The sequence below is a fragment of the Erinaceus europaeus genome, chromosome 4, assembly GCF_950295315.1.
Source record: "Erinaceus europaeus chromosome 4, mEriEur2.1, whole genome shotgun sequence".
Lineage (NCBI taxonomy): Eukaryota > Metazoa > Chordata > Mammalia > Eulipotyphla > Erinaceidae > Erinaceus > Erinaceus europaeus.
In genome coordinates this window covers 55,396,077-55,420,355 of record NC_080165.1, presented here as the reverse complement: position 1 = coordinate 55,420,355, position 24,279 = coordinate 55,396,077, and the positions used below count along the sequence as shown (strand labels likewise).

At 53.0% G+C, this 24,279-nt stretch overlaps 5 protein-coding genes across 17 annotated transcripts in view; 4 read left to right on the top strand and 1 right to left on the bottom strand.

Annotated features, from left to right (window-relative positions):
* NOTCH4 (notch receptor 4) overlaps positions 1 to 7,525 on the top strand; it is a 30,131-nt gene extending 22,606 nt beyond the window's left edge. Inside the window, exons 21-29 of one of the 3 annotated variants that reach the window (XM_060189531.1) lie at positions 925 to 1,317; positions 1,421 to 1,596; positions 2,276 to 2,495; positions 2,675 to 2,747; positions 2,841 to 2,979; positions 4,628 to 4,923; positions 5,381 to 5,528; positions 5,993 to 6,090; positions 6,271 to 7,525. In XM_060189531.1, the coding sequence (XP_060045514.1) occupies positions 925 to 1,317; positions 1,421 to 1,596; positions 2,276 to 2,495; positions 2,675 to 2,747; positions 2,841 to 2,979; positions 4,628 to 4,923; positions 5,381 to 5,528; positions 5,993 to 6,090; positions 6,271 to 6,981 (2,254 nt within the window). In that variant the 3' untranslated portion in view covers positions 6,982 to 7,525. Of the gene's footprint in view, positions 1 to 924; positions 1,318 to 1,420; positions 1,597 to 2,272; positions 2,496 to 2,674; positions 2,748 to 2,840; positions 2,980 to 4,627; positions 4,924 to 5,380; positions 5,529 to 5,992; positions 6,091 to 6,270 lie in introns of all 3 variants that reach the window. The other 2 variants (XM_060189530.1, XM_060189532.1) reach the window with 2 other exon arrangements.
* On the top strand, positions 6,997 to 11,726 carry GPSM3 (G protein signaling modulator 3). 10 transcript variants are annotated; one of them, XM_060189558.1, is made up of 6 exons: positions 6,999 to 7,216; positions 9,110 to 9,187; positions 9,785 to 9,849; positions 10,035 to 10,164; positions 10,366 to 10,565; positions 11,010 to 11,726. In XM_060189558.1, exons 3-6 carry the CDS (start codon positions 9,802 to 9,804, stop codon positions 11,145 to 11,147), a joined length of 516 nt encoding a protein of 171 aa, XP_060045541.1. In that variant the 5' UTR covers positions 6,999 to 7,216; positions 9,110 to 9,187; positions 9,785 to 9,801; the 3' UTR covers positions 11,148 to 11,726. The 10 variants fall into 10 exon arrangements, with proteins under 10 accessions (XP_016045604.1, XP_060045541.1, XP_060045542.1 ...); XM_060189560.1 differs by having other exon boundaries at positions 7,000 to 7,216; positions 10,062 to 10,164; XM_016190118.2 differs by lacking the exon at positions 9,110 to 9,187 and having other exon boundaries at positions 6,997 to 7,216.
* Positions 11,727 to 12,341: 615 nt separating this feature from the next.
* On the top strand, positions 12,342 to 16,887 carry PBX2 (PBX homeobox 2). Its single transcript, XM_007527406.3, has 9 exons — positions 12,342 to 12,835; positions 13,773 to 13,846; positions 14,065 to 14,312; positions 14,414 to 14,604; positions 14,767 to 14,902; positions 15,010 to 15,163; positions 15,451 to 15,539; positions 15,825 to 15,911; positions 16,015 to 16,887. Exons 1-9 carry the CDS (start codon positions 12,615 to 12,617, stop codon positions 16,105 to 16,107), a joined length of 1,293 nt encoding a protein of 430 aa, XP_007527468.1. The 5' UTR covers positions 12,342 to 12,614; the 3' UTR covers positions 16,108 to 16,887.
* A 155-nt stretch (positions 16,888 to 17,042) lies between these two features.
* AGER (advanced glycosylation end-product specific receptor) lies at positions 17,043 to 21,267 on the top strand. Of its 2 annotated transcripts, none has more exons than XM_016190139.2 (11): positions 17,043 to 18,135; positions 18,306 to 18,409; positions 18,537 to 18,729; positions 18,883 to 18,947; positions 19,049 to 19,136; positions 19,231 to 19,410; positions 19,536 to 19,660; positions 20,014 to 20,155; positions 20,606 to 20,632; positions 20,753 to 20,879; positions 21,011 to 21,267. In XM_016190139.2, the coding sequence occupies exons 1-11, from the start codon at positions 18,084 to 18,086 to the stop codon at positions 21,102 to 21,104; spliced, it is 1,197 nt and encodes a 398-aa protein (XP_016045625.1). In that variant the 5' UTR covers positions 17,043 to 18,083; the 3' UTR covers positions 21,105 to 21,267. The 2 variants fall into 2 exon arrangements, with proteins under 2 accessions (XP_016045625.1, XP_007527462.1); XM_007527400.2 differs by having other exon boundaries at positions 18,883 to 18,995.
* A 192-nt stretch (positions 21,268 to 21,459) lies between these two features.
* RNF5 (ring finger protein 5) lies at positions 21,460 to 24,148 on the bottom strand. The gene is made up of 6 exons (XM_007527405.3): positions 23,586 to 24,148; positions 22,681 to 22,699; positions 22,473 to 22,585; positions 22,310 to 22,364; positions 22,116 to 22,233; positions 21,460 to 22,008 (listed from the first exon to the last, which is right to left on the bottom strand). Exons 1-6 carry the CDS (start codon positions 23,951 to 23,953, stop codon positions 21,911 to 21,913), a joined length of 771 nt encoding a protein of 256 aa, XP_007527467.2. The 5' UTR covers positions 23,954 to 24,148; the 3' UTR covers positions 21,460 to 21,910.
* Positions 24,149 to 24,279: the final 131 nt, after the last annotated feature.

Here is a 24,279-nt window from a genome sequence, read left to right as displayed (position 1 = left end):
AGTGGGGAATGGGTGGGGAGAACTAGTAAGAGTGAGAGGGAGAATGTAGGCACCTTTTTACTATTTATTTTTTATTTATGTATTTGATAGGACAGAGAAAAACTTAGAGGGAAAGAGGGAGAGAGACACTTGCAGCACTGCTTCACTACTTGTGTAGACCACCCCCCACCACCACAGTTGGGGACCAGTTGCTTGAACCTGGTTCCTTGGTTATGGTAATGTGTAAGCTCAACTGAGTGTGCCACCACTCAACCCCAGACACAAATGCCTCTGCACTACAGAGTGGCCACAGCCTCAAGTTCCAGGAAGTTTCCATCACTAAGTGGGGCTAGAGACTGCTAGATTCCAACCTAGAAGGCAGCATCAGTATTTGCTGTGGGGACTATGAAAGAGGGCACACACTAAGAAAGTGTGTCTGGAATACTTTACTAGAACTTTGTGGGCTCTGGCCTCAAGCTTCAATCTCTAGGTCTTGTTGCCATGGAATAGCTTCTAGCAACATGTATCCCTGAGATAAAAGGGCCTTGAGTTCCTTAAGGAAGACATAACTTGGGGAGCCAGGGAGACAGCATAGTTGTTATGCAGACAGACTCTCATGCCTGAGGCTCCTAAATCCCAGGTTCAATTCCCTGCACCACCATAAACCAGAGCTAAGCAGTGCTTGTTGTTTCTCTGTGTGTCTCTGCATCTCTCAAAAAAAAAAAAAAAAAAAGAACTTGGAGAGTAAGAAGAGGAGACAATCTTGGGGAACAAGGTTATGGGATGACATCAAAGAATCTGAGTCACCTGCCATCCAGGGTCTAAGCCCATTGTTTTAGAGTGACCAGTGTCCTAAAGGCTGTGGAGAATCAAGAATCTTCTCTGGGGGAAGAGGGGAGTGGGGGTTCTCTGAGGACCCTGAGTGCCCCTCTCTTTACCCCACAGGCCTGCCTATGACCAGTACTGTCGTGACCACTTCCACAATGGGCACTGTGAGAAAGGCTGCAACACTGCCGAATGTGGCTGGGATGGGGGTGACTGTAGGCCCAGAGATGGAGATGGAGATACAGAGCAGGAGACCTCCCTGGCTCTGTTGGTAGTGCTGAAGCCTCTAGTGCTGGACCAGCAGCTGCTTGTCCTGGCCCGAGCCCTGTCCCTGACTCTAAGGGTGGGGCTCTGGGTGAGGAAAGATCGAGATGGTCGGGACATGGTATACCCCTATCCAGGGGCCCAGGCCAAAGAGGTACTAGGAGGAATGTTGGACTCCTCTCATCACCAGGAAAATGCAGCTATACACACACAGCCAGCAGGCAAGGAAACAGACTCCCTCAGTACTGGGTAAGAAGGCTGTACAGAGATAGGCCCGGCACCAGTTTTTTCATGGGCAGAGGGATGGGAGCCAGGGACCAACACAGGAATCTCTGAGATGCCTTCCCCACAGGTTTGTGGTGGTGATGGGTGTAGATTTGTCCCACTGTGGCCCTGACCACTCTGCATCACGCTGTCCCTGGGACCCTGGGCTCCTGCTCCGCTTCCTTGCTGCGATGGCTGCAGTGGGGGTCCTGGAACCACTGCTTCCAGGACCTCTGCTAGCTGCCCACCCTCATGCAGGCTCTGGTAGGTGACCCCATCATTGTCCCTAACTTCCAGGTCCAGCTGTCATTACCAGCAACCAACTACAGAGATCAAATGAAACAGTATCACTAGGGTCCAAATGTTCTTTGTGAAGACTTACCCTCCTTAACCCCTTTCTGCAGTTGACTCTCCTCACGGCCCATTTGCTTTATACGGTCTTTATCCCCTGCCCAAATTCTTTATCCTAACCTCTTAAATATCTCCTACGATTCTTGAGTTCTAGTGTATCCCCTCTATTAAACTAAGTGTGTTCAGTTATCTCTGTATTATCTGTGTTTGTTGTATATGAAAGACACAGCACTTACTGTATGCCCAGCCTTGCATTAAGCCCTTTACAGTGTTAACTCATCTAATCCTCCAAATAATAATTATGAAGCATGCATGTTAAAAATCCCATTTTACAGATGAAGACATTGAGGCAGGGAAAGGATACTGCATTTTCCTCAAGTAAATGTTGGCTGGGGGCCTGGGGAGATAGTATAGTAGGCATGCAAAAAAGATTTCAGTACCTGAGATTTTGACATCCCAGGTTCAATCTCTACCACCACCATAAGCCAGAGCTGAGCAGCCCTCTGGTAATAATAATAATAATAACAATAACAATAATAATAAATGTACTGCCTAACCTCACCAGGAATGACTGTATCTCTCCCACCAGCAGCACCTCTCAACAAGCAGCTTCCCTGGCCTCTGCTGTGCTCCCCAGTGGCTGGGGTGCTTCTACTGGCCCTCGGGGCTCTTCTAGTCCTCCAGCTTATAAGGAGGCGCCGCAGAGAGCATGGGGCCCTCTGGCTACCACCTGGGTTTATTAGAAGGTCTCGTTCTCAGCCAGCTCCTCACCGCCGCCGGCCCCCGTTGGGTGAGGACAGCATTGGTCTTAAGTGAGTGGGGAGAAAATGGGGCTCAGGGAGGGGGACCCCTCCTTCTACAGATATTTGTGACCAGAAATGATATCAGAGAAGCCAAAGACAAGAAGGAAAGGGGAAGGAAGACTGTAGGAAATCCTGGTTTCCTTACATTATAAAACCATATAACCTCCACCTATCCACACTTCTCCAAGGACACTGAAATCAGAAGTCGATGAGGATGGAGTTATAATGTGCTTAGGCCCAGAGGAAGGAGAGATGCGCCAGGTGAGACCACTGAGGCAGAAATGGTCCTCAGGTGTGGGAGGGGTTGAAGGGACAAGTCAAATGCCTTCACTGTTCCTTCTTCTGATCCCCAAGGCTGAAGAAATGGTCTCTCCTTCCAAGTGCCAGCTCTGGCCTCTGAGTGGTGACTGTCAGGAACTCCCCCAGACAGTCATGCTGACACCTCCCCAGGAATCTGAGATGGATGTCTCTGACCTGGACTCCCGTGGACCTGGTATGTGAATGAACCCAGATCAAAAAAATGAAAATGCTTTTTTGGCCCTTTTAGATTCAGGTCATCCTCTGACGTTGGGACTGGCAGAACTAATGTTAAAGTAAGTACCTTAGGTCAGTGATTTTCAAAATGTGCTCCTGGGCAGGAGAATCAGCATCATAGGGAATTGATTAGAAATGCAAATCTTGGGGACCAGGTGGTAGCACATGGCTAGAAGCACGAGGACTGGCATAAGGATCTCGGTTCGAGTCTCAGCTCCCCATCTGTAGGGGGGTCACTTCACAAGTGGTGAAGCAGGTCTACAGGTGTCTTTCTCTCCCCCTCTGTCTTCCCCTCCTATCTCGATTTCTCTGTCCTATCCAACAATTACAACAACAATAACAAGAATGATAAACTTGCACCAAAGTAAGACTCTGGGGTGGGTGGAGGAAAAAATACAGGTCTTGGAAAAGGATGGCAGAGGGGGTTGTATTGTTATGTGGAAAACTGAGAAATGTTATGCATGTACAAACTACTGTATTTACTGTTGACTGTAAAACATTAATCCCCCAGTAAAGGGGGAAAAATTATAACAAGGGAAACAAAAGGGGAAAAAATAGCCTCCAGGAGCAGTGGATTCATACGTAGTACAGGCACTGAGACCCAGCAATAACCCTGGAGGCAAAAAAAAAAAATGCAAATCTTCAGGTTCTGAGATAAGGAATCTTTTTTTTTTTATTTTATTTATTCCCTTTTGTTGCCCTTGTTGTTTTATTGTTGTAGTTATTATTGTTGTTGTTGTTGGATAGGACAGAGAGAAATGGTGAGAGGAGGGGAAGACAGAGAGGAGGAGAGAAAGATAGACACCTGCAGACCTGCTTCACCGCCTTTGAAGCGACTCCCCTGCAGGTGGGGAGCCGGGGTTTGAACCGGGATCCTAATGCCGGTCCTTGTGCTTTGCGCCACCTGCGCTTAACCCGCTGCGCTACAGCCCGACTCCCAGGAATCTTTTTTTTAAGGCTTATTACATATGAGAGAGATTGACATGATACACAGAGAGGGACAAGCCAAGAGGATCACTCTGGTATGTGGGTTCTAGGGATCAAACTAGGAACCTATGAGCCACCATTTTTTTTTCCCTTTTGTTGCCCTTGTTTTTTTATTATTGTTGTGGTTATTATTGTTATTGATGTCGTTGTTGTTGGATAGAACAGAGAAAAATTGAGGAGGGAAGACAGACAGGGAGAAAGATAGACATCTGCAGACCTGCTTCACCGCTTGTGAAGCGGCCCCCCTTCAACATGGGGAGCCGAGGGCTCGGGATTCTTATGCTGGTCTTTGAGCTTTGTGCCATGTGAGCTTAACCAAGCCGCGGCACTACTGCCCGACACCCGCTCCCCCAATTTTTGTTTTCTCAACCACTTAGGGAATCTGCTTTAACAAGTCTTTCAAGTAAGAATCATTCTCCTAGAATGCTAGAGAGTTAGAATTCTGGCCCCTTTTACAGTTGAGGAAACTGAAGCTTAAAGGAGAAAATTCACTTGACTGAAGCTATACAAAACCCAGAGCTGGGTTTCCCCCTAACTCTCTAAGCCTCCATGTTCTCCTCCTCTCCCAGTAGTGTCCTTATATTTGACCTTCTTCCATCCCTCTGGTGTTTCACCTACAGATGGAGTGACACCCCTGATGTCTGCTGTCTGCTGTGGGGACGTAGAGTCCAAAACTTTCCAGGGGGCGTGGTTAGGAGGCCCAGAGCCCTGGGAACCTCTACTGGGTGGAGGGGCCTGTCCCCAGGCTCACACTGTAGGCACCGGGGAGACCCCTCTGCACCTGGCTGCGCGATTTGCTCGACCAACTGCAGCCCGTCGCCTCCTTGAAGCTGGATCTAACCCTAACCAAGCAGACAGAGCAGGGAGGACCCCACTTCACACAGCTGTGGCTGCTGACGCTCAGGAGGTCTGCCAGGTCAGTGTACACTGGGGGTGCTACTGGGTAGATGGAGGCAAACTTGCCCGTAAAGTTGGACAACCATATCCTCTATAGGTCTTGGCCAAGAGAAAGGTGTTGAGCGCCTGGGGAACTGAGAAACAAAGACGTATGACTGAATATAGATTGAGAGGTGAAATAGCTCGCTTGGATAGTGTGCATCTTTACCATGTGCACTACCCAGGTTCGAGGCTGGGGCATATCCCATTGAAGGAAGCTTCAGCATTATAATCTTTCACTCAGTGTGTGTGTGTGTGTGTGTGTGTGTGTGTGTGTGTGTGTGTTAATGAGAATCAGAGAGACAGAGAGATGTGTGTGTGTGTGTTAATGAGAATCAGAGAGATAGAGATGTGTGTACGTGTGTTTACAATGTGAGGGTCCTGCATTAGCAGTCCAAGATATACCAGGTATCTCCGGTCCTTCTCTGATCTTCCAGATCCTACTACGCAACAGACAGACTTCAGTGGATGCACGGACAGTGGATGGGACCACAGCCCTGATGCTGGCCGCCAGGCTGGCAGTGGAGGACCTGGTTGAAGAACTTATTGCAGCCCGAGCAGATGTGGGGGCCAGGGATAAATGGGGTATGACGGAGCGAAGGGTGATGTTATGCTATGAGCACAACAGGCATAAGACAAAAGGCAACAAAAGGGGCAGCAAAGGAACTCAAGTGGAGGTTGGGGCATTTCCTCCCACGAGGCTGTCAGAGGTCACTGCGCTGTGGTGGCACAGGAGCGTGTCTCCTCTAAACCTCAGAGTAGAGTCATGGACCTGACTCGGTGGGACTAGGCTGGGGAAGAACAGTCTGAGGCAGGGGGAGGGGTCTCCGTGACCCCAGAACAATGCCCCATTGTCGCTCCCGAGCCCACGACGTCATCCGGAACAAGGCTTCCTACCGGCGGGCGGTCACCCAGGCAACGCTTCCCCTTAGAGGGACCCGGCGGGCCCGAGCCCTTCCCCCTAAACCAGAATCCGTGGGAAACAGGAAGCCAGGCGTCCCTGGCCCCCAACCTCTGAGTAACCTCCTCTCCTGTCGCCGCCCCCCCAGGGAAAACCGCGCTGCACTGGGCCGCCGCCGTGAACAACGTCCGCGCCGCCCGCTCCCTGCTGCAGGCCGGAGCTGACAAAGACGCCCAGGACGGCAGGGTTAGACCGGGCAGCGGGCTCGCTACAAAAAGAAAAATAAATACAAAACTGGCGGCGGAGAGGTGGAAAGAGCCCGCAGCCCGCCAAGCCTGAAGGGGGCGGGACCAGCCAGCAAGTAGGTGGTGGGGTCAAGCAGGGCCAGTCCCTGACCTGGGCCACTGGCTATTTCTTTCCGTGCAGGAGCAGACGCCGCTCTTCCTGGCGGCCCGAGAAGGAGCGGTGGAGGTGGCCAAACTGCTGCTGGAACTGGGGGCGGCCAGAGGCCTGCGGGACCACACTGGGCTGACAGCGGGGGACATCGCCCGCCAGCGAAACCACTGGGATCTGCTGACGCTACTGGACGGGGTGGGGCCAGCGGAGGCACGTCATCAAGCCCCGCCCGGCCGCGGGGCGGGCCTCTTCCCGCGCGTACGCACCACGTCAAACAGCGTGCCTCCGTCAGGGGGCGGGGCTCCGCCGCACTGCCGGACGTTGTCAGCGGATGCTGGTCCGCGCGGGGGCGGAGCCCGCCTTCAAGCCCGGACGATGTCTGTGGACTTGGCCTCGCTAGAGGGCGGGGCCTGCTCGCTTGGCCTCAGCCTATCGAGAGGAGGAGCGGGAGGCGGCCCGCCCCCTCGCGGCCGCAGGTTCTCTTCAGGCATGCGCAGGTCGCGGCTCAGTCCGGCGGTGATTAGAGGAAGATCCGGGGTCTTGGCGGCGAGTGGAGGTGGCACTCCCACCGACCACTGGCCGGGCGACTGGGGGGCGCTGACAGCCTGCGGCCCCGCCCCCAGCGCTCCGATCCCGCCCCCTTGCCTAACTCCGTCCCCTGAGCGGGCGTCCCCTCAGCTCACCTGTGGCCCCTTGGCCCAAGTAACACCCTTAAAAGGGGGAAACCGTGGCCAAAAATAGAAGGCCCCGGGGCGGGGAGGGGCTCAGAAAGGGAGTACACATTGCATGGCCGGCAGCCTGGAAGGCCTCTTCTCGATTTTAAGACCCTCCAGACCCCAAAGCGAGGGGTCCCGAGTGTAGCACCCCTCTCGCAGTGAGCATACGCCCACCAGAACCTTCATCGGCTCCCACGTGGAGAAGCTGCAGCCCTGGAAAGAGGGTTTAAAGATGAGGGGCTGCAGGAGGGTGGAGTGGGGTAAGTACCCCAGACTTAAGCCGAGCTAGGACATGCAATGCTCTTTCCTGTACGTGTATCACCCCCACCCCCACTACCCAAAATGGACTGGCAGATCTTTACTGAGCACCTGTTAACGGGCCAGGCACTATGTTGGTGCTGAAGCAGTGGCCCAGGCCCACTCCAGCTAATGACTGCATCCTCCCTACCTTTCTCCACCTCTAGACACACCACTGCAGAAATGAAGCGCTGTTTTTATGTATAGCTACCGCTCTCTATTTAAGAACCCTAAATTTGTCACCCTGAAATAAAACTTATTTGAAGTGTTAATTTTTTTTTTTTAAAGAGTATAGTTTGGGAGTCATTGGAAAAATACAGGGATGGCTGAATAGCGTTTCAGAAGTTTATGCCCTACGTTCAACATTTGTGTTTTGTTTTTTAAGACTTACTGAACTAGCTCACTTGGGTAGTGCGCTGCTTTGCCATGTTTGCAACTCAAGTTCAAGCCTGACTTCTCTTCCACCCCCACCCACGCACACACTGAAAAAAAAATTTTGGTGCTGTGGTCTTGACTCCTTCCTCTTTTCCCCATCTAAAAAAAAAAAAGAAAGAAAGTTGTATTTATTAATGAGAGTGAAAGAACCAGAGCATCACTGCAATGCCAAGGATTTTAAGTTAGGACCTCATGTTTGAGAGTTCAACACGTATCTATTGCACCACCCCCTGGACCACTTAACGTGACCTTATTAAATAATTCTACTAAGAGTCAAGCTTAAGAGAGATTCAAACCCAGGGACAGCTCTCACAGTGTTCGGAGAGAACTAGTTCAAAGTTGGGTTTTGATATAGAGATTTTATATACTATGTGTATTTGAAGAGGTTACAACTAATATGTACGGAATTTTACAACATAGTAACAGCTAGAAAATAACACTCATGACTCATCTCTATACAAAAATAACCAAGTCACTTCATCGTATGTTTTCTGTAAATTATTTTTTTATCAGTGACTTAGTTTTTAATTCTTTTTTTAGTGCTTTAATAATGGTTTACAAGATCGTAATATTACAGGGGTACAATTCCACATTGTACCCATAGTTAGTCTGTGCCCTCCCCCCACCTTACCTGAGGATATTATTAATCATAGTTTTTTAAATTTGTTACTAATGGCTTATCACAAGATTGTAAGACTACAATGTATAGTTCTACACCACACTCACTACCAAGTCATTGTGTTTTTTAAACTCCAGTGCAGTCATCATGGGCCTGTTGTTCTTTATGCATTTTTTTAAAATTTATTTTCCCTTTTGTTGCCCTTGTTTTTATTGTTGCTATTGTTATTGATGTTGTCATTGTTGGACAGGACAGAGAGAAATGAAGAGAGGAGGGGAAAACAGAGATGGAGAAAGACACCTGCAGACCCGCTTCACTGCCTGTGAATCGACTCCCCTGCAAGTGGGGAGCAGGGGGCTCGAACCAGGATCCTTACACTGGTGCCTGCACTTTGCGCCACCTGCACTTAACCCGCTGCACTAATGTCCGACTCCCTCTTTATGCATTCTTAATAGCTGATTACAGTCACATCTTAGATCACTGTGCCCCTGCTCCTTCCCAGAGTCAGGTGTTTGGGAGTGGGGCCTCTACACAGAACCAGACTCCTGACCTGGGAAGTGTTAGACTCAAGCATGAGGTCTCCAGTTCTGTCCTCAGCATTTCATGTGTCAGACTGATGCTCTGATTGTGATTCTCTCTCTTTCTTCCTACCCCCTTCTTTCTCATGAATAAATAAATTTTTAAGAAAGAAAGAACCAGACCCACTGAATTCTGATGATTTTCACATGTCTACAAAAAGATGATGGTTTCAGGATGATTTCACTGATCATTTATAGCCTCTTTTTAACAATGCATATCTCGGTCCCTGAATAGACTGTAAGCACCTGGAGGACAGGGATACATCTTCAACACATTAATTGGTGTTGGATCCAGTGCTGAGGTATATGTTTGAGAACCAAAATTCCTGGGTCTGAACCTTATACCTCCCACTAGAACCATGTTCCTCCAGTCTCAACAATCAGAAATAAAAGAGGGTGGGGTGGAGGGGTGAGAAACAGGAGTTAGAATCCTACATCAGGGTCATATTAGGTAGGGAAGAGGCCTGGGGGTTGTCTGAGGAGTGAAACCACTTCCTGTGTAGTTAGTTCCTGTGTTGACAGAACTGAAGGGGGGGTGGAGGGAGCACAGCTGGGGTTGGGGGTTACTGAGTCTCTTGAGAAGGCCAAGAGACCTTTTCCCACTGAGACCCCCACCCCCACCCCACCACTACTGCAGCTAAAGAAGCTTTTCCCAGCCTCTCTGTTCTCCCCTGGGGCAGAAGAGGTCCCAAGCAAGCACTTTGGGTGGGAAAAGAGAACTGGAGGAAGTCGACAGGGATGGGCGGGGCCCATGGGGGGGCTGACCAGGAACCCAGCTTCCTGCTCAGTACCCAGGCATCCAGCCCCTGGCTCACCCCCACCCTTCCAGCCCCCACTCCTCTCAGGAACCCCGGGGGGATCTGGCCCTTCTCCCAAAGGCCAGCTATCCCTCCGATCAGTTTCTCCCCTCCAGGGGATGGAGACCGAGCCTGAAAGATCCCAGGAAGAAGAGGATGGTGAGCAGGTGAGCTGGGCATGGGACGGGGTGGGGAGTGGATGCTGGGAGAGGAGGTGAGAGGACCTGGGACAGACAATCACCTAGTGAGTGGATGTGGGGTTGGGAAGGCTCTGGGCATACTGAGGCAGGAACGAAGACCCAGAAAGAGGAAATGGGCAGCTCGCCTAGCCCCACTCCTCTGTTCCTGCTAGGCTGGAACTGGTGTTTCTTTGCCTCAGGGACATCACCAAGATGAGCACAGTTGGCCTTCTGTGAACACCACCAGTCGGCCTTGGCGATCTGCTCCTCCTTCCCCCCCTCCTCCAGGGACCCACCATACAGGTACAGCACCTGCTCAGTAATTTCTGTGGCTCTCAAAGTCCCAACGGAACCCTCTCCTCCACCTCTCTTCTGGACTCCCCAGAGCAACCCCTTAGCTCTAGCCCCCAAGCCCCTAGTTACCTCACCCTGTACCCTCACCACCACCACTGCTTTGTCTGCCAACTTCTCTGGGTCTCTGAATCCTCCCCTTCCTCTCCCCAGTCCTGGGGCCCCGCTCCGCCTCCCTGCTCTCCCTGCAGACAGAGCTCCTTTTGGATCTGGTGGCTGAGGCCCAGTCCCGCCGCCTAGAGGAACAAAGGGCCACCTTCCAAGCCCCCCAGAACCCCCCAAGCATAGCCCGAGCCCCACCTCGGCCTCTTGAGGACAGAGAACAGCTCTACAGCACCATCCTCAGTCACCAGGTGAGAAATACTTCCCCTAGGAGGCAAGACTCAGGCTTTCAGTTCCACTGACTTTTTCTTTTGGATCTCTATCCCTCTCCTTCCCCAAAGCATGCCCCCCCCACCCCACCCCCCCACACCCCCCCCCCCCCCCGCACCAGTCCCCATCACAGGGGTCCTACCTGTTCCTCCCACCTGCTGTGGCTTTTGTTTACTTTTAATTTTTTCTCATTATATTTTTATTAGTCTTAATTACAATAGAGACAGAGAGAAGTAGGGAGATGGGGGGAAAGGGAGACACCAGCAGCCTGCTCCACCATTCGTGAAGTCTTTCCCTGCAGGTGGGGGCTGGGGGGCTTGAACCTGTGTCATTGTGCACAGTAACTTGCACCCTTTACCAATTGCTCTACCACCTGTCCTCTCCCCTCCCCTCACTAACACCTTCCTCACCCTCCACTCCTACAGTGCCAGCGGATGGAAGCCCAGAGGTCAGAGCCTCCCCTGCCCCCAGGGGGGCAGGAGCTCCTGGAGTTGCTGCTGAGAGTTCAAGGTGGTGGTCGGATGGAAGAGCAAAGGTCCAGGCCCCCCACACACACCTGCTGAGATTTGAGCCTCCCCTCCCACGAGCCCCTTCATAATCCTGGGCCTCTGAGCTGGGCAGCCCATGATATGTCCTCAGCCCTGCTTGGCAGGGGCAGCAGAGACTGGAAGGCCCAGAAGAAATCATCCACTCCCCTGGAAACTGGAGGGGGTGAAATTCCTCAAAACCCTGGGAATAGTCAAGGTAGGATGTCAACCAACCCCTCCCCAGTAACAAATGGGGGCTGAAGGGTCGTTTGAGGATCCCAGCTACCCAGGGACACCTCATCACCACCTCTAGTCTTAAGGAGTGAGTGGGAGCCATGGTTCTGAGCTGTGGGGAAACCCCCAATAGTCAAGTCACTAGACAGGATCTCCAAAGATCATGACCTGAGAGACAGATCTCTCCTTCCCAGTAAGGAGGAGGATGGGTACAGCAGAGGTTATTCTCCTACCCCACCCCAGACCCCTAAGCCCCAGGACTAAGGGGCCTACAGCCTGTGAAAGGACTTTTAGCCCTGCCCACCCTCCCTCCCCATTGCTGCTCAGAGTCTGTCTATGTCTGATGTTTGATTGTATGAATAAATTTAATTCCTCTCTGGACTGAAGACTGGTGTCTGGGGCTATGGGATGGAGGGAAGAAGGTGAGGCTAGAGGCCGCGGTCTTCCTAGTCTGGCTGGAGGCCAGCTCCCCTCCCTGGCTGGTTAATTACTGGCTCATTAAGCAGTGGCTGGAGACCTCCCTAATTATCTCCACCCCTCCAGCCCCCCTCTCCCGGTTTTAATTAAGTAGAACATGGAGGGGAGTCATTAGGACAAGAAATATGAATTGAGCTGTCTGTGAACCCAAGCATTCCAGCGGCCAGAGCCCACAGCACCTAGAATTCGGATTCGGAACCCAAGTGCAGGCCTCCAGCTCCGCCCCCCAACACCCCCACACACCCCTCCCAGGCCGAAGAAATTCAGCCCCCGAGCCTTCCACTGTTTTCCCTGTGGGCTGGGCTCCTCCCCTCGCCCCCTTCCCGCTCCCCTCCTCCACTCAGTCTCAGTTCCTCTGTGTCTGCGCGCCTCTCCCCGCCCTCCGCTCCTCCCTGTTCCTCCGCTCCTCCCCTCCGCTTCCTCCCGTTCCCTTCCCCCAGCCGGCCTCCGCCGCTCCCCCTCCTCCCTCCTCCCTCTCTCACACCCCCCCGCTTGGGCCTCTCTCTCTCTCACTCTCTCACTCACTCTCTCTCTCTCTCTCTCTCCCTCTCCCTCTCCCTCTCCCTCTCCCTCTCCCTCTCCCCGGCTCCATTTTCTCCGCCGCCGGGGGCCAGGGTCTCCTGTGGGGGACCCAGGCGGTACTCCAGATCTCCCTTCTGGACCCGGGTGAACCCCCGGGAGAGCCGGAAGCGGGGAGACGGACAGGGGTTAGAGCGAAGGGAGCAGCGGCCCCAGCGAGTTTGGGGGGGGAGTAACCAGGCGGGGGAGGGGGCCTCTGGGCCCCCCCCAACCATGGACGAGCGGCTGCTGGGGCCGCCCCCTCCGGGCGGGGGCCGGGGGGGCCTGGGACTGGTGGGTGGGGAGCCTGGGGCCCCTGGCGAGCCTCCGGGTGGTGGAGACCCCGGAGGGAGTAGCGGGGGGGTCCCGGGAGGCCGAGGGAAGCAAGACATCGGGGATATTCTGCAGCAGATAATGACCATCACGGACCAGAGCCTGGACGAAGCCCAGGCCAAGTGAGTGCCCCCACCCCGGGACCCCACACAGACCCAGGAGAAGCCCCATTCACAAGCTCTGAATCTTTTGGGAGCCCCCACCCCCGGTGCCAGCATCCCACAGCTCTCTTCCCTCCTCAACTCCTGGGAGCTGCGATATAAGTGATCCCTCTGAAACCTCCTCCCACCCCCAGGCCCTGCAACCTTCAGAGGGGGGAACCCCAGGTGGTCTCGTTCCCCCCCCCACTAACCTCTCGCTGACCCCCGTATTCCTCCTGGAACATCCCTCCTTATCCAGAGCCTCTTCAGCCTCCTACTCTGAGAAACTGCTGTGCTGTCTTCTCCCCTTAACTCTCCACTCAGCCACAGCCACCCCCATCCTCTCCAGACCTTGGCACGTACACACCTCTCCCTAGAGCTCCTGCCACTGCCACTTCTTTACACTCTGCTTCCAGGGCCGAGCCTCCAGCGGTCCTCACCCACCCTCTGCCCCTACTCTGCCCCAACATAGGAGCTTCACAGCTTCCCTCCTTGCCCATTCCCAGGGTCCCCTGCGCCCACCCCCTACCACGTAGCTGTACCGAACTCTGCACATATTTTCCCCGCTGTTTTCCAAAGCTCTGTTACCTCAATCTCTCTTTTTCTCCAGCCTCCAGCTCTCTTCCTTAAAATCTATAAAATCTGCCTACTCACTCATTTCTGCAACTACTCCCAGCGTTCACTCAGCCTCTAGCCCATCCAGGTGCCTTTAGTCAGCTGCCCGAACCTTCCCTTCCGTGTCCCTGCGGCTTCATGCCCTCAAAGCTCATGTCTTCCCCACACACCCACCCACTACATTAGACACCCAACTGCCTTCCCCCTGCAGATTTGCACACCTCCAGTCCTGTACCCAGGCTCCTTTGTGATCCCTTGATCTGTTTCTGTGACTCCGCAATTTCTTTCTCCTGTTCCTCCCAAGGAAACACGCCCTAAACTGCCACCGAATGAAGCCTGCTCTCTTTAGCGTCCTGTGTGAAATCAAGGAGAAAACTGGTATGGAGGGGTCACCTCTTGACTCTTCAACTTTGGGGACAGAATTCTGCTCACTATAGGACCCTGGCTAAGAGTCTGAATACTTGGGACCCTGAGGAAAGTGGGGATCTGGGAGGCTGGTAAAGGAAACCGGGCAGGGAACCAAGGCCCGTTAACATGATTCTCTCAGAGGCACCAGGAGGGCTGAGGGTCGCTAAGTCCATTTGCCTGCTTGCTAGGCCTCAGCATTCGAAGCTCCCAAGAGGAAGAGCCCGTGGACCCACAGCTGATGCGCTTGGACAACATGCTCCTGGCAGAGGGTGTGGCTGGCCCTGAGAAAGGAGGGGGCTCCGCAGCAGCAGCTGCAGCCGCTGCAGCATCAGGGGGTGGTGTGTCCCCTGACAACTCCATCGAACACTCGGACTACCGCAGCAAACTTGCCCAGATCCGCCACATCTACCATTCAGAGCTGGAGAAATATGAGCAGGTGAGGAGAGGCGTCTGGGATGGGTGGAGGGAGAGGCTATTGAGGGGGTTTCCCAAGGCCAATGACTGATTCCTCACCGGGTCACTGGCTCCCACATGCAGGCATGTAATGAGTTCACGACCCATGTCATGAACCTGCTGAGGGAGCAGAGCCGCACGAGGCCCGTGGCCCCCAAGGAAATGGAGCGGATGGTGAGCATCATCCATCGAAAGTTCAGCGCCATCCAGATGCAGCTCAAGCAGAGCACCTGTGAGGCCGTCATGATCTTGCGTTCCCGCTTCCTGGATGCCAGGTGGGGTCGGGGGACCTCAGCACCTGGCTCCCTCTTCTCCAAGCCCCTGGGCCCCATGTTGCACCAAATGGTACTCCACAGTAGTGGTGCCGTCTGGAGTTAAGCAACGTGCAGCCCTGCCAGGACACCAGCGACATCACAACCCGTGTCCCTCCTCTGCAGGCGAAAACGCCGTAACTTCAGCAAGCAGGCCACTGAGGTCCTGAATGAGTACTTCTACTCACACCTGAGTAACCCATATCCTAGTGAAGAGGCTAAGGAGGAGCTTGCCAAGAAGTGTGGAATCACTGTCTCTCAGGTACCGAGGAGGAGCTTTCAGACACAAAGCTTTGCTTCTCATGGACTGCAGGACTGACAGAAGGAAAGGCTTCCACATGACCCTCCTTTCTGCATGACACCCCACAGGTCTCCAACTGGTTTGGCAACAAGCGGATTCGCTATAAGAAAAATATTGGCAAGTTCCAAGAGGAAGCAAACATCTATGCTGTCAAGACGGCAGTGTCAGTGACCCAGGGGGGACACAGCCGCACCAGCTCCCCGACACCCCCTTCCTCTGCAGGTGGATCCTGCAGCCACCTTGGTTGCCTGTTTTATACACTATCTTAGTGGGATCATAGCAAAAAAGGACCTTTTGGGGTGAGGGGCTGAGCAGAGATGGGGTGGGGATGTGAGGACAGGGCCCACCTACCACAGTTATTTCTTTCTTCCACAAGTGACCAGGGAGAATAGCAGTGCTATTGCCTGAATAACCTGTGTATGATGAGAGAGCTAGTGCAGGCCGCTTTGGGGAAACTGAAGCTGAGCCTCTGCCATTGCAGGCTTTTACTCTTCTCTGCCTCCCCACAGGCTCTGGTGGCTCTTTCAATCTCTCAGGATCCGGAGACATGTTTCTTGGAATGCCCAGCCTCAATGGAGACTCCTATTCTGCCTCCCAGGTCAGGTGGCCTGTCTCCCCAGGAGGGTTTTCTCAAAGTTAATTTTTCTCTCTTTAGAATATGAGGCCTTGGGGGGAGGGAGGGGTGGGGAGCCAGCTGAGTACACATGTTAGCATGTCCAAGGGTCTAGGTTCAAGTCCGAAGTTTCATAAGTGAAGTAGTGCTCCCTCTTTATCCCCCCTTCTCTCTCAGTTTCTCTCTATGCTGTGAAATGAAATAATAGAATAGGAGGCCTCCTTGTTTTGAGACTTCTCACAGTGTCATTCTCTCCATTGCTGCCTGCAGGTGGAATCACTCCGACACTCCATGGGGCCAGGGGGCTATGGGGAAAACCTTGGGGGAGGCCAGATGTACAGCCCTCGGGAAATGAGGGTGAGTGAAAAACAGAAGCCCGTTTGCCCACTCTGACCAGGACAGGAGAGCCTTATAGTGTTGGCCCCCACACCTGGCTTCTCAAAGACTTTCTCTTTTATAGGCAAATGGCGGCTGGCAGGAGGCTGTGACCCCATCCTCAGTGACATCCCCAACAGAAGGACCAGGGAGCGTTCATTCCGACACTTCCAACTGATCTTGCCCCACAGGGGCACAGGAGTGGGGGCTTACAAGGCAGCTCTAAGAGGACACGGGCATCCAGAAGACAAATCCCAGACACAGAAGCACAAGACAAGAGAAGGGCAAATAGGGTCAACCTCTCCCCTCCAAGGCTTTCAGTGATGGGGGTGCTGACTACATGGCAGGGAGAATGGGGTGCCCTAAGGGGAGACTGGGGTCTCCCCCTTTCTCTGTTATACAGAAACACACCCACCGAGAATCCTGTTTCTCAGATCTCTCTCTCTGATATGTACAATATATACTATTCTCTCTCTCTCCCACCCCACTTACCTGCTCTGGGATCTGTGGAGCTGCCAGCCCTACCCAACCAGAGATGCCAAAAATGGGGACACAACTAAGGGACAGATGACACGGGCCACACCCCTGGTGCCTCCCCACCCCCTGCTCCTCCAGACGGCTTTATTACCTCATACGCAGCTCATCTTAAACCAATAGAATCGCTCGGTGGACAAGTGTCTGACTCAGATATCTACCTCGGAGGGAGTTTCTGCTACTTTAGGAAATTGTTGACTGGGCTTTGGGGTTGAATGGTCTTTGTTTTTTTCCTTTTTTTTTTTTTGAAAGAAAACGAAATCCTGGAATCCGTCTGTATTTTATTTTCTGGTTTGTTGTTGTTAGATCTTAATTTTTAATTTAGTTTGGGGAAGTAGATGCTTTTATAAATATGTTGACTTCTTTAACTTCTTGCTTTCCCATATTAGGGGTGATAGCAAAAGGTCAAGATAAAAGAAAAGGGGAACAAACAAAACTAGTAAGAGACCCACCTGGTTCCAGTCATGTCCACTGGAAAGTACATTTAGGAGGGCATCAAAGCCCACCCACCCTGGAATCACTTAGTTGCTTGCTTGTGTAGGCAGCTTTCTTGCATTTGTGTGGGAGGTGGACAGGGCCTTGTTCTGCTGGGCTCCCTCTCCCCTTCTTCCCACAACCCTTAGGCAGGGCTAGAGCCAGTTATTTTGAGGAAATAACACCTCAGAAAAGTCATCTTCCCATTGAGTGACACGTTTAAATCTTTTTTAAACTACTAGTTACAGATTGGAAGGTGATGACAGGGGAAGGGGTTATTGCCAAATATACAGGCTGGGGTGCTTGCATATGTACTCCCTCAGTTTCCACAGAAATGAGGTTATCATTTTTCCCCCTCAATCCAAAATCAAGAGGGTGGGGAGAGGAAGGAGGTTGCAAAAAGCCAGGTATAGGGGAATGTAAAGTCACCACTGTCCCATCCTTGGCCCTGAACCCTACCACCTGAACCCCTCAAACATCCTCAGGATTATACAAGACTGTCATAGTGGGGAAACCCTCCCATCAAAGATCAGGGAAGGATGGGGGCAGGTTTGGGAATGTGATGGGGTGGGAGGTGGGAGGCTTGGGCTGGGGCAGTTCTCTCCTCACTTGTAAACTTGTAGTTTCACAGGAAAAAAAAAAAAGCAGTTTTAAATAAAGAAATTTCTTTTTTCCCTGGGTTTAGTTGAGAATTTTTTTCAACATGAGAAACCCCAGAAAAAAATATTTTTCTTAAAGACCCAAATGAGTCCCCCAACCTTGTCCTCACCATCCAGGCTGATTCACCTTAGTCTCTCCCTCAGTAACTGCTAGGCGTGTTGCTTAGCAACTGGATGGGGAGGGAGGGACAGTGGTCCACCAGGCAGCCCTTTAATACAATAAGTTGGGGGTCCTAAAGGCATGAGAGACCTTGGGAGGTATGCTCCCCACCCCCATGGATGTGGCAGTATGAGAGACCCACAGTGCCCGGGGTGGAGTGGTAATTGCTTCTCCTAGTACCTGAAGGACACTTGTCAGAGAGGCATGAATTCCTGGCATTCCCTGTGACAGGGAGATGGGGGCAGGGGTGAGGGTACAAGCCCTACCTAGGGCGGCGGCCACAGTACTGAGGGGCAGACAGAGCCAGGAGCCTGGGAAGGAAGCAGGATGACAGCAGGGGCAGCCATGGAAACCTGGGTGCTGGTCCTCAGTCTGTGGGGTGAGCTATTTCTCCTACACCAGTCTTCCCTGAAGACTGCACTCCACTTCATTCCCTAAATATTCCCAAGAACCTGGGCACTACTTTTCAAGCTCTCCCACCCCACCCCACCTGAACCTGGTTTATTAGACCCTATTTCCCTGCCCCACTGGCTTGGTGCTATCTCCCAGGGGCAGTAAGTGGCCAAAACATCACAGCTCCGATCGGGAAGCCACTAGTGCTGAAGTGTAAGGGGGCCCCTAGGAAACCCCCCCAGCAGCTGGAATGGAAACTGGTAAGCTAGGCTCTGGTGAGAGCCTCCCCACTTTGAGAGACTAGTAAGGGTTCCTGTCTTGACCTCACTGCCTGCCGGTGCTTCCAGAAGGGCCTGAGCTGTCTAGGTTCCTCTTTCTTGTCCCCAGAACACAGGTCGAACTGAAGCTTGGAAGGTGCTGTCTCCCCAGGGAGGGTCCTGGGAGAGTGTGGCTCATGTCCTCCCCAATGGCTCCCTCCTCCTGCCAACTATTGATATCCAGGATGAGGGGACTTTCCGGTGCCAGGCAACAAGCCGCAGTGGAAAGGATATCAAGACCAACTACCAAGTCCAAGTCTACCGTAAGGTTTCCAGGGCCTTCTCCAAGGTCCCCCCTCTCTCAGGAAAAACCTTCAGCCCCAGCCCTTGTGTCTGAAAGCCTCTGGCTTTGGCTGTTCCATTCTCACACTTGAGAAGCTTCTAGCCTGATTGGATTTTTTTTTCTTTTCCTTCAGAGACTCCCAAGAAGCCAAAGATTGTTGATTCTGCCTCGAAACTCACAGTTGGTGTCCCTAATAAGGTAATGGAAGAGGAAAGAAGTAAACATAATCCTGAGAATGGGCCGAGTGTAGCCCCATGGATGTGTTTGGATTTTCAAAGATGAGGTCACTCTTTCCCCAGGTGGGGACATGTGTATCTGAGGGAGGCTACCCTGAAGGGACTCTTAGCTGGCACTTGGACGGGAAACCCTTGATACCTGATGGCAAAGGTACCATAGCTCCTAGCTATCTTTTTTGTGATCCCTTAATCCCTCTCCCACACTAACCATGGGGTGCCTTACCTTGTTCTCTCCTCCACTACAGGGGTGTCGGTAAAGGAAGAGGCCAGTAGATACCCTGAAACAGGACTTTTCAGACTCCAGTCAGAGCTGTTGGTGATGCCAGACCAGGGGGGTCTGCATGTCAACTTCTCCTGTAGCTTTAATCCTGGCCTTCCAAGGCGCAGAGCCCAGCACTCAGCCCCTATCTGGCTTAGTATTGGGGGTGAGTACAGAGGTAGCAAGGGCCCTATGCTCCTGTGGGCACATTCTCAAAGTAGGGCCCCTGGGAGGAAAGGGTTAAGCCATACACGTGTCAACACTCGCCTGTATGCCCACATCCACTCCCAGAGCCTGTGGAGAAAATCCAGTTGGCAGTGGACCCAGAAGGTGGTGCAGTAGTTCCTGGTGGTACTGTGACCCTGACATGTGAAAGTTCTGTCCAGCCTACTCCTGAAATCCACTGGATCAAGGATGTGAGTAACTTGGAGGAGGAAGAGGGGAGACAGAAATACATATTTGGCAGCTAGGTGGGCTGGGGCTCATGAAAGGAGAACCAGGTGAGATTCTGGGGTGGAAGGTATGTAAGGATATGAAGCAAAAACACAAGTGTGGGATGTGAGGTCTGGGGGTGTTACAATATGCAAGAAACCAGGTTCAAGCCCTCACTCCCCACCTGCAGGGAGGTAAGCTTCTTGAGCAGTGAAGCAGATCTGTAGGTGTCTTTGTCTCTCTTCCTCTCTATCTCTCCCTCCCCTCTCAATTAGTCTCTACCCAATACATGAACAAATAGGGTTGTAATAGACTCATGTCCCCCTCTCCCCACTAGGGCATGCTCCTGTCCCTTCCTCCCAGCCCAGTGCTGTTACTGTCTGAGGTCGGCCCTGAGGATCAGGGCATCTACAGCTGTGTGGTCACCCATCCCACCCATGGGCCTCAGGAAAGTCATCCTGTCACCATCAGCTTCATCGGTGAGACCTTTCTCTAAATCCCAGGGACTCTGAGAGTGGCCTTAGCGACAGTGCAGACTCCAGTTCTTTACCCCACTCTGGCACTGTCCCCAAGAGCCTCTCCACACCCTCCCATAGTGCATCCACACCCAGCCTATTCATCCCCACTCAAGCCCTAGGGAGTGAGCAGCCCAGCCCAGCCCAGCCCCTCTCCCCTCGGAACTGAAGAAAGGGCAGGACTCCACTGGGCCTCCACTAAAGAAACTTCTCTCAACGACAGGGGTAGATAGCATAATGGTTATGCAAACAGACTTCCATGCCTGAGGCTCCAAAGTCCCAGGTTCAAACCCCAGCACCACCATAAGCCAGAGCTGAGCAGTGCTCTGGTAAAAAAAGAAAAGAAAAAGGAAAAAGAAACTTCTCTCAAACCAAAGCCTTTACATCTGACCTGCCCCAACTTTTGTCTTTCAGAAACAGGTGAGGGTAGACCAACTGCAGGTAAGGAGTTGGATAAAGATAAGCATACAGCTCCCAATGTGACTGAAGAGAATGGTCAACATGAAAGGAATGGTGAGAGTGGTATGGGTTGTCCCCTCAGTTCTCCCCATCTCTGTACAGACTCCGTGGAAGGGTCAGGGCTGGGAACTCTACCCCTGGTCCTGGGGATCCTGGGAGGCCTAACCACAGCTGCCCTGCTCATTGGGATCATCATGTGGCAAAGGAAGCGACGTCAAGGAGAGGAGAGGTGAGTGGTAAAAGCCAGGCACCTCATACTTGAAGCTTTAAGGCAACTAGGAGGGGTGCTGGGGGGGAGGTGGGGCGGAGGATGTCCAAGTGCACAGAACCATTTGAATTCTCCTTAATCCTCTTCCCCAGGAAGTCCCCAGAAAACCAGGAAGAGGAGGAACGTGCAGAGCTGAATCAGTCGCAGGAGCCCGAGACAACTGAGAGCAGTGCAGGAGGGCCCTGAGAGTCCCGCAGCCAGACCCATCCTGAGGCTTCCTCTTCCATTCCCGCACTCTGTTCTGACCCCCAGCCAGCCCTCCCCTATGTAATCTCTACCCCACCTCTCCAACCCTTCTTTCACAACCAGAGTCTTCTACAAACAGTGATGAGTAAACAAACACCTGACATATCGTACTTCATTTGTTTGGGTATGTGAGAGAGTTATGCTCTTAGCCCCTGTACCCTCAAAGAGTTTCACAGGGGCTCAGACCTCCACAGTTCCCCCATAGCACACCATATAATCTACTCAAGTTGGGGAGAAGGTGCTCTGGTCCTGGAAGGAAGGTGGAGAGGACACACGTTGGCAGAGTTCCCATGAATACATTTCACCTTGTTTATTAAATTGGTAATAAAGGAGGTAGTAAGGGGAAGGAAGCACTTAAAAGTCAGAACCATACACGATACTGGGAAGAGAAAATTAAATTAAATCAACAGGGGGCATGTGGGAGAGTCAGAGGGAGCTTTGCCCACCTTACAACAAATCTGGAGGGAAGCAAGGGGTGAGGGAGAGGAGAACCAGATAGTCTCTTTCAGTTGGTCCTCCTCTCCCATGGCTGGGAGTTATGGTGCTACAGAGTCAGCAGTTGAGAGCAGAAGGTTCTCCCATCCTATGTACAAATCTCACCTTCTCCACACCCTCCCAGAGTAACCTTAGTCAACTGAAATGGAGGGGTAAGGTGGGGGGGGGGTGCCCAGGGGTGAGGAAGGGTCAGCGGGGACCCTCAATACTGATTCTCCTCTGGCTAGAGGTGGGCAGGAAGTGACTATAGCTCAAATACTGAGCAGCCAGAAAAAGAAGAAGATGGCAAGAAATAGGAAGAGGGAGTCCTGCCAGCTGGAGGCCGGGTGACCCTGTCCCAGATCCACACCTGTGGAAAGAAAGAGAGAAAGCTGTGGAAGCATCCATTGCTAGGCTTGGAAGGGGCCCAAGGGGATCCAGAGGGTTCCCTGGTAGATGCTGCAGGAAGGCTCTTACCTGGACCCCGACGAAATGGCTCATGAGTATTGAAGACAGTGGTGAAAAAGCCAAAGGGAAAAGCACCAACACCAAATGAGAAGTGAAAGCCCCCGGTATCACCAAATGGCTGGAACCCCTAGGGAGGTGGAGGAAGTCAGAGGGGAACTGGGCAGATCTTTGGCAAAGAAAGAACACTATCAGACAAGACTCACCCCTCTGCTCTCGGGAGCTGGTCGCTGGCCCTGGGGGCGGGGTGGTGTTTTTAATCTGAGGAAGAAGAATATGGGATGATCAATAGGAAAAGTGCTCCTCCATACCTCCTTCCCAGGGCAGAAGGCTTCCACCTGCCCTCAGCACCACCGCTTCTCTTTTCACCTAGGGTCCTGTGGCTTCTGACTCCCTCGGCCATAAAGGGGAACAACCTTTTCTCTGCTGATCCCAGCTTTACACACTGGACACTCTTGTCGCTCTGGCCGTGTCTCCAGCCACTGAGGGGAAAAAAATGAAATGGTTTCCAGTACACTGCAGAATCCTCCAGCTCCTCAGACCTCCCCATTTCCCTCTTCATCTCCAGAGTACGTACCTGATGAAGACAGGGCCAACTATACAGGGTGAGGGAAAGAAAAAAAAAGCTTCAGAAAAGAGACACACAGACCCCACCTCAGAGTTCCATCTCACTCCTCTTTCCTAGAATTACCTTCTGGGGTGGGTGGGTGTGTGTTTCTGCAACCTCTCCTGAGGCCCGCCAACCTGGCCTTCCTGCTTCTCTGACCTTCCAACACCTAAAGCTACATCTATGCTCAACAGATTCAACCACACTTCTCCTACCCACCCACCCCAACACATACAGATCCTCAGCCTGTTCCTTCTCTTTAATTTCCAGTTCTCTTTAATCACTCATTTCAGTATCTCCTTCTTCACTCCAGGTCCTATACTTATTACCAGCACCCCCAAGCCAAGCCCCCCTTCTCTAGCACCTTCCCCCATTACTCCTTTTCCTCTTCTCCAGGTGCAGTCAACTCCCTATTTTCACAACCCTTTTAACCTGTCACGGCTGCCCGGCTACAGTACCGTTGGCCCCCAAGTCTATCACACCAATATCTCAGTGCATCCACGTTCCCTCGGTCTCTCCCGCTCAGCTGACGAGTGGCTTCCCTCGTCTGTGAGTCTAGCCCGTCCCACCAGCACACGTAAGGCCCCCTCGGATCTCACCTGTACACAAGTGCGGTGACACCCGCCCCCTCGCCGCCTGACGTAACACCCCCTACGTCCCAGCTCCTAGTTTCCATGAGTCTCCTTTCCAAAGGTCTCGTCAGTATGGGCGAGACCTCCGTCCCACATACCCCAAAAGACTCGTGTCCCCTCCTCGGCCTTCACCTGTAGGAATGCGCCCTCCCCGCATAATCTATCTAGCTGTGTGCCCCTTGCCCAGCCTTCCCAGTGTGGGGGACAGCCCCGCTACCTGTCGCCCTTCTCCCGGATTCTCACCAGTAGAGGTGGCCACACACACTGACCACGGCTTCCCGAGCGGTCTCCAGACATATATTACATTCGAAGGTGGCGCCCGCCCCGCCCCGCTCACGGTTTGGCCCTTCGGGGCCCCCGTCCTCCTCCTCCGCAGCTGCCATGGCCGGTTCGGTTTCGCCCCGCGTACCCCTCAATCCCCTCAAACACACAGACACACGCCTCAACAACAGAGAGACCGCCCCCGGCCCGCGCTCGTTGGGCAGGCTTCGGAGATTTCTGATTCCTATTGGTCGAAGAGTCTGTCGATCACACGGGGTTCGAAAGAAAGGATTGGCCCAGACGGCGGGGGTGGGAGGGTTGGCGCGGCCCGGCCCTTGCTCGGGGACCATTGGGCGAGACAGCCACAGTCAGTGTGCAGCGACGTGGGATTGGTGACCACAACATACGTCCTGCCGCGCCGTCCGGGAGGGCTTTATTGGTCGGAGTGGCTGCCAGTCACAACCAGAGGCCAGAAGCAATTGGCTCGGGACGGCATAGGCCTCGCCCAACTCCCAAGTCCTTTCTTCCTCCCCGCTTCCTCTCTCAGGGAAGATTCGGAGTCCTATTGGACTCCAGGGATTCAGGCTCGAGAACCAGCGATAGGCTAGAACGCCAGGGATAATGGGGGGCTCGGCGAGGCGCGCGTGCGCAGGAGGCGGCGGGCCCCACCCGGCGC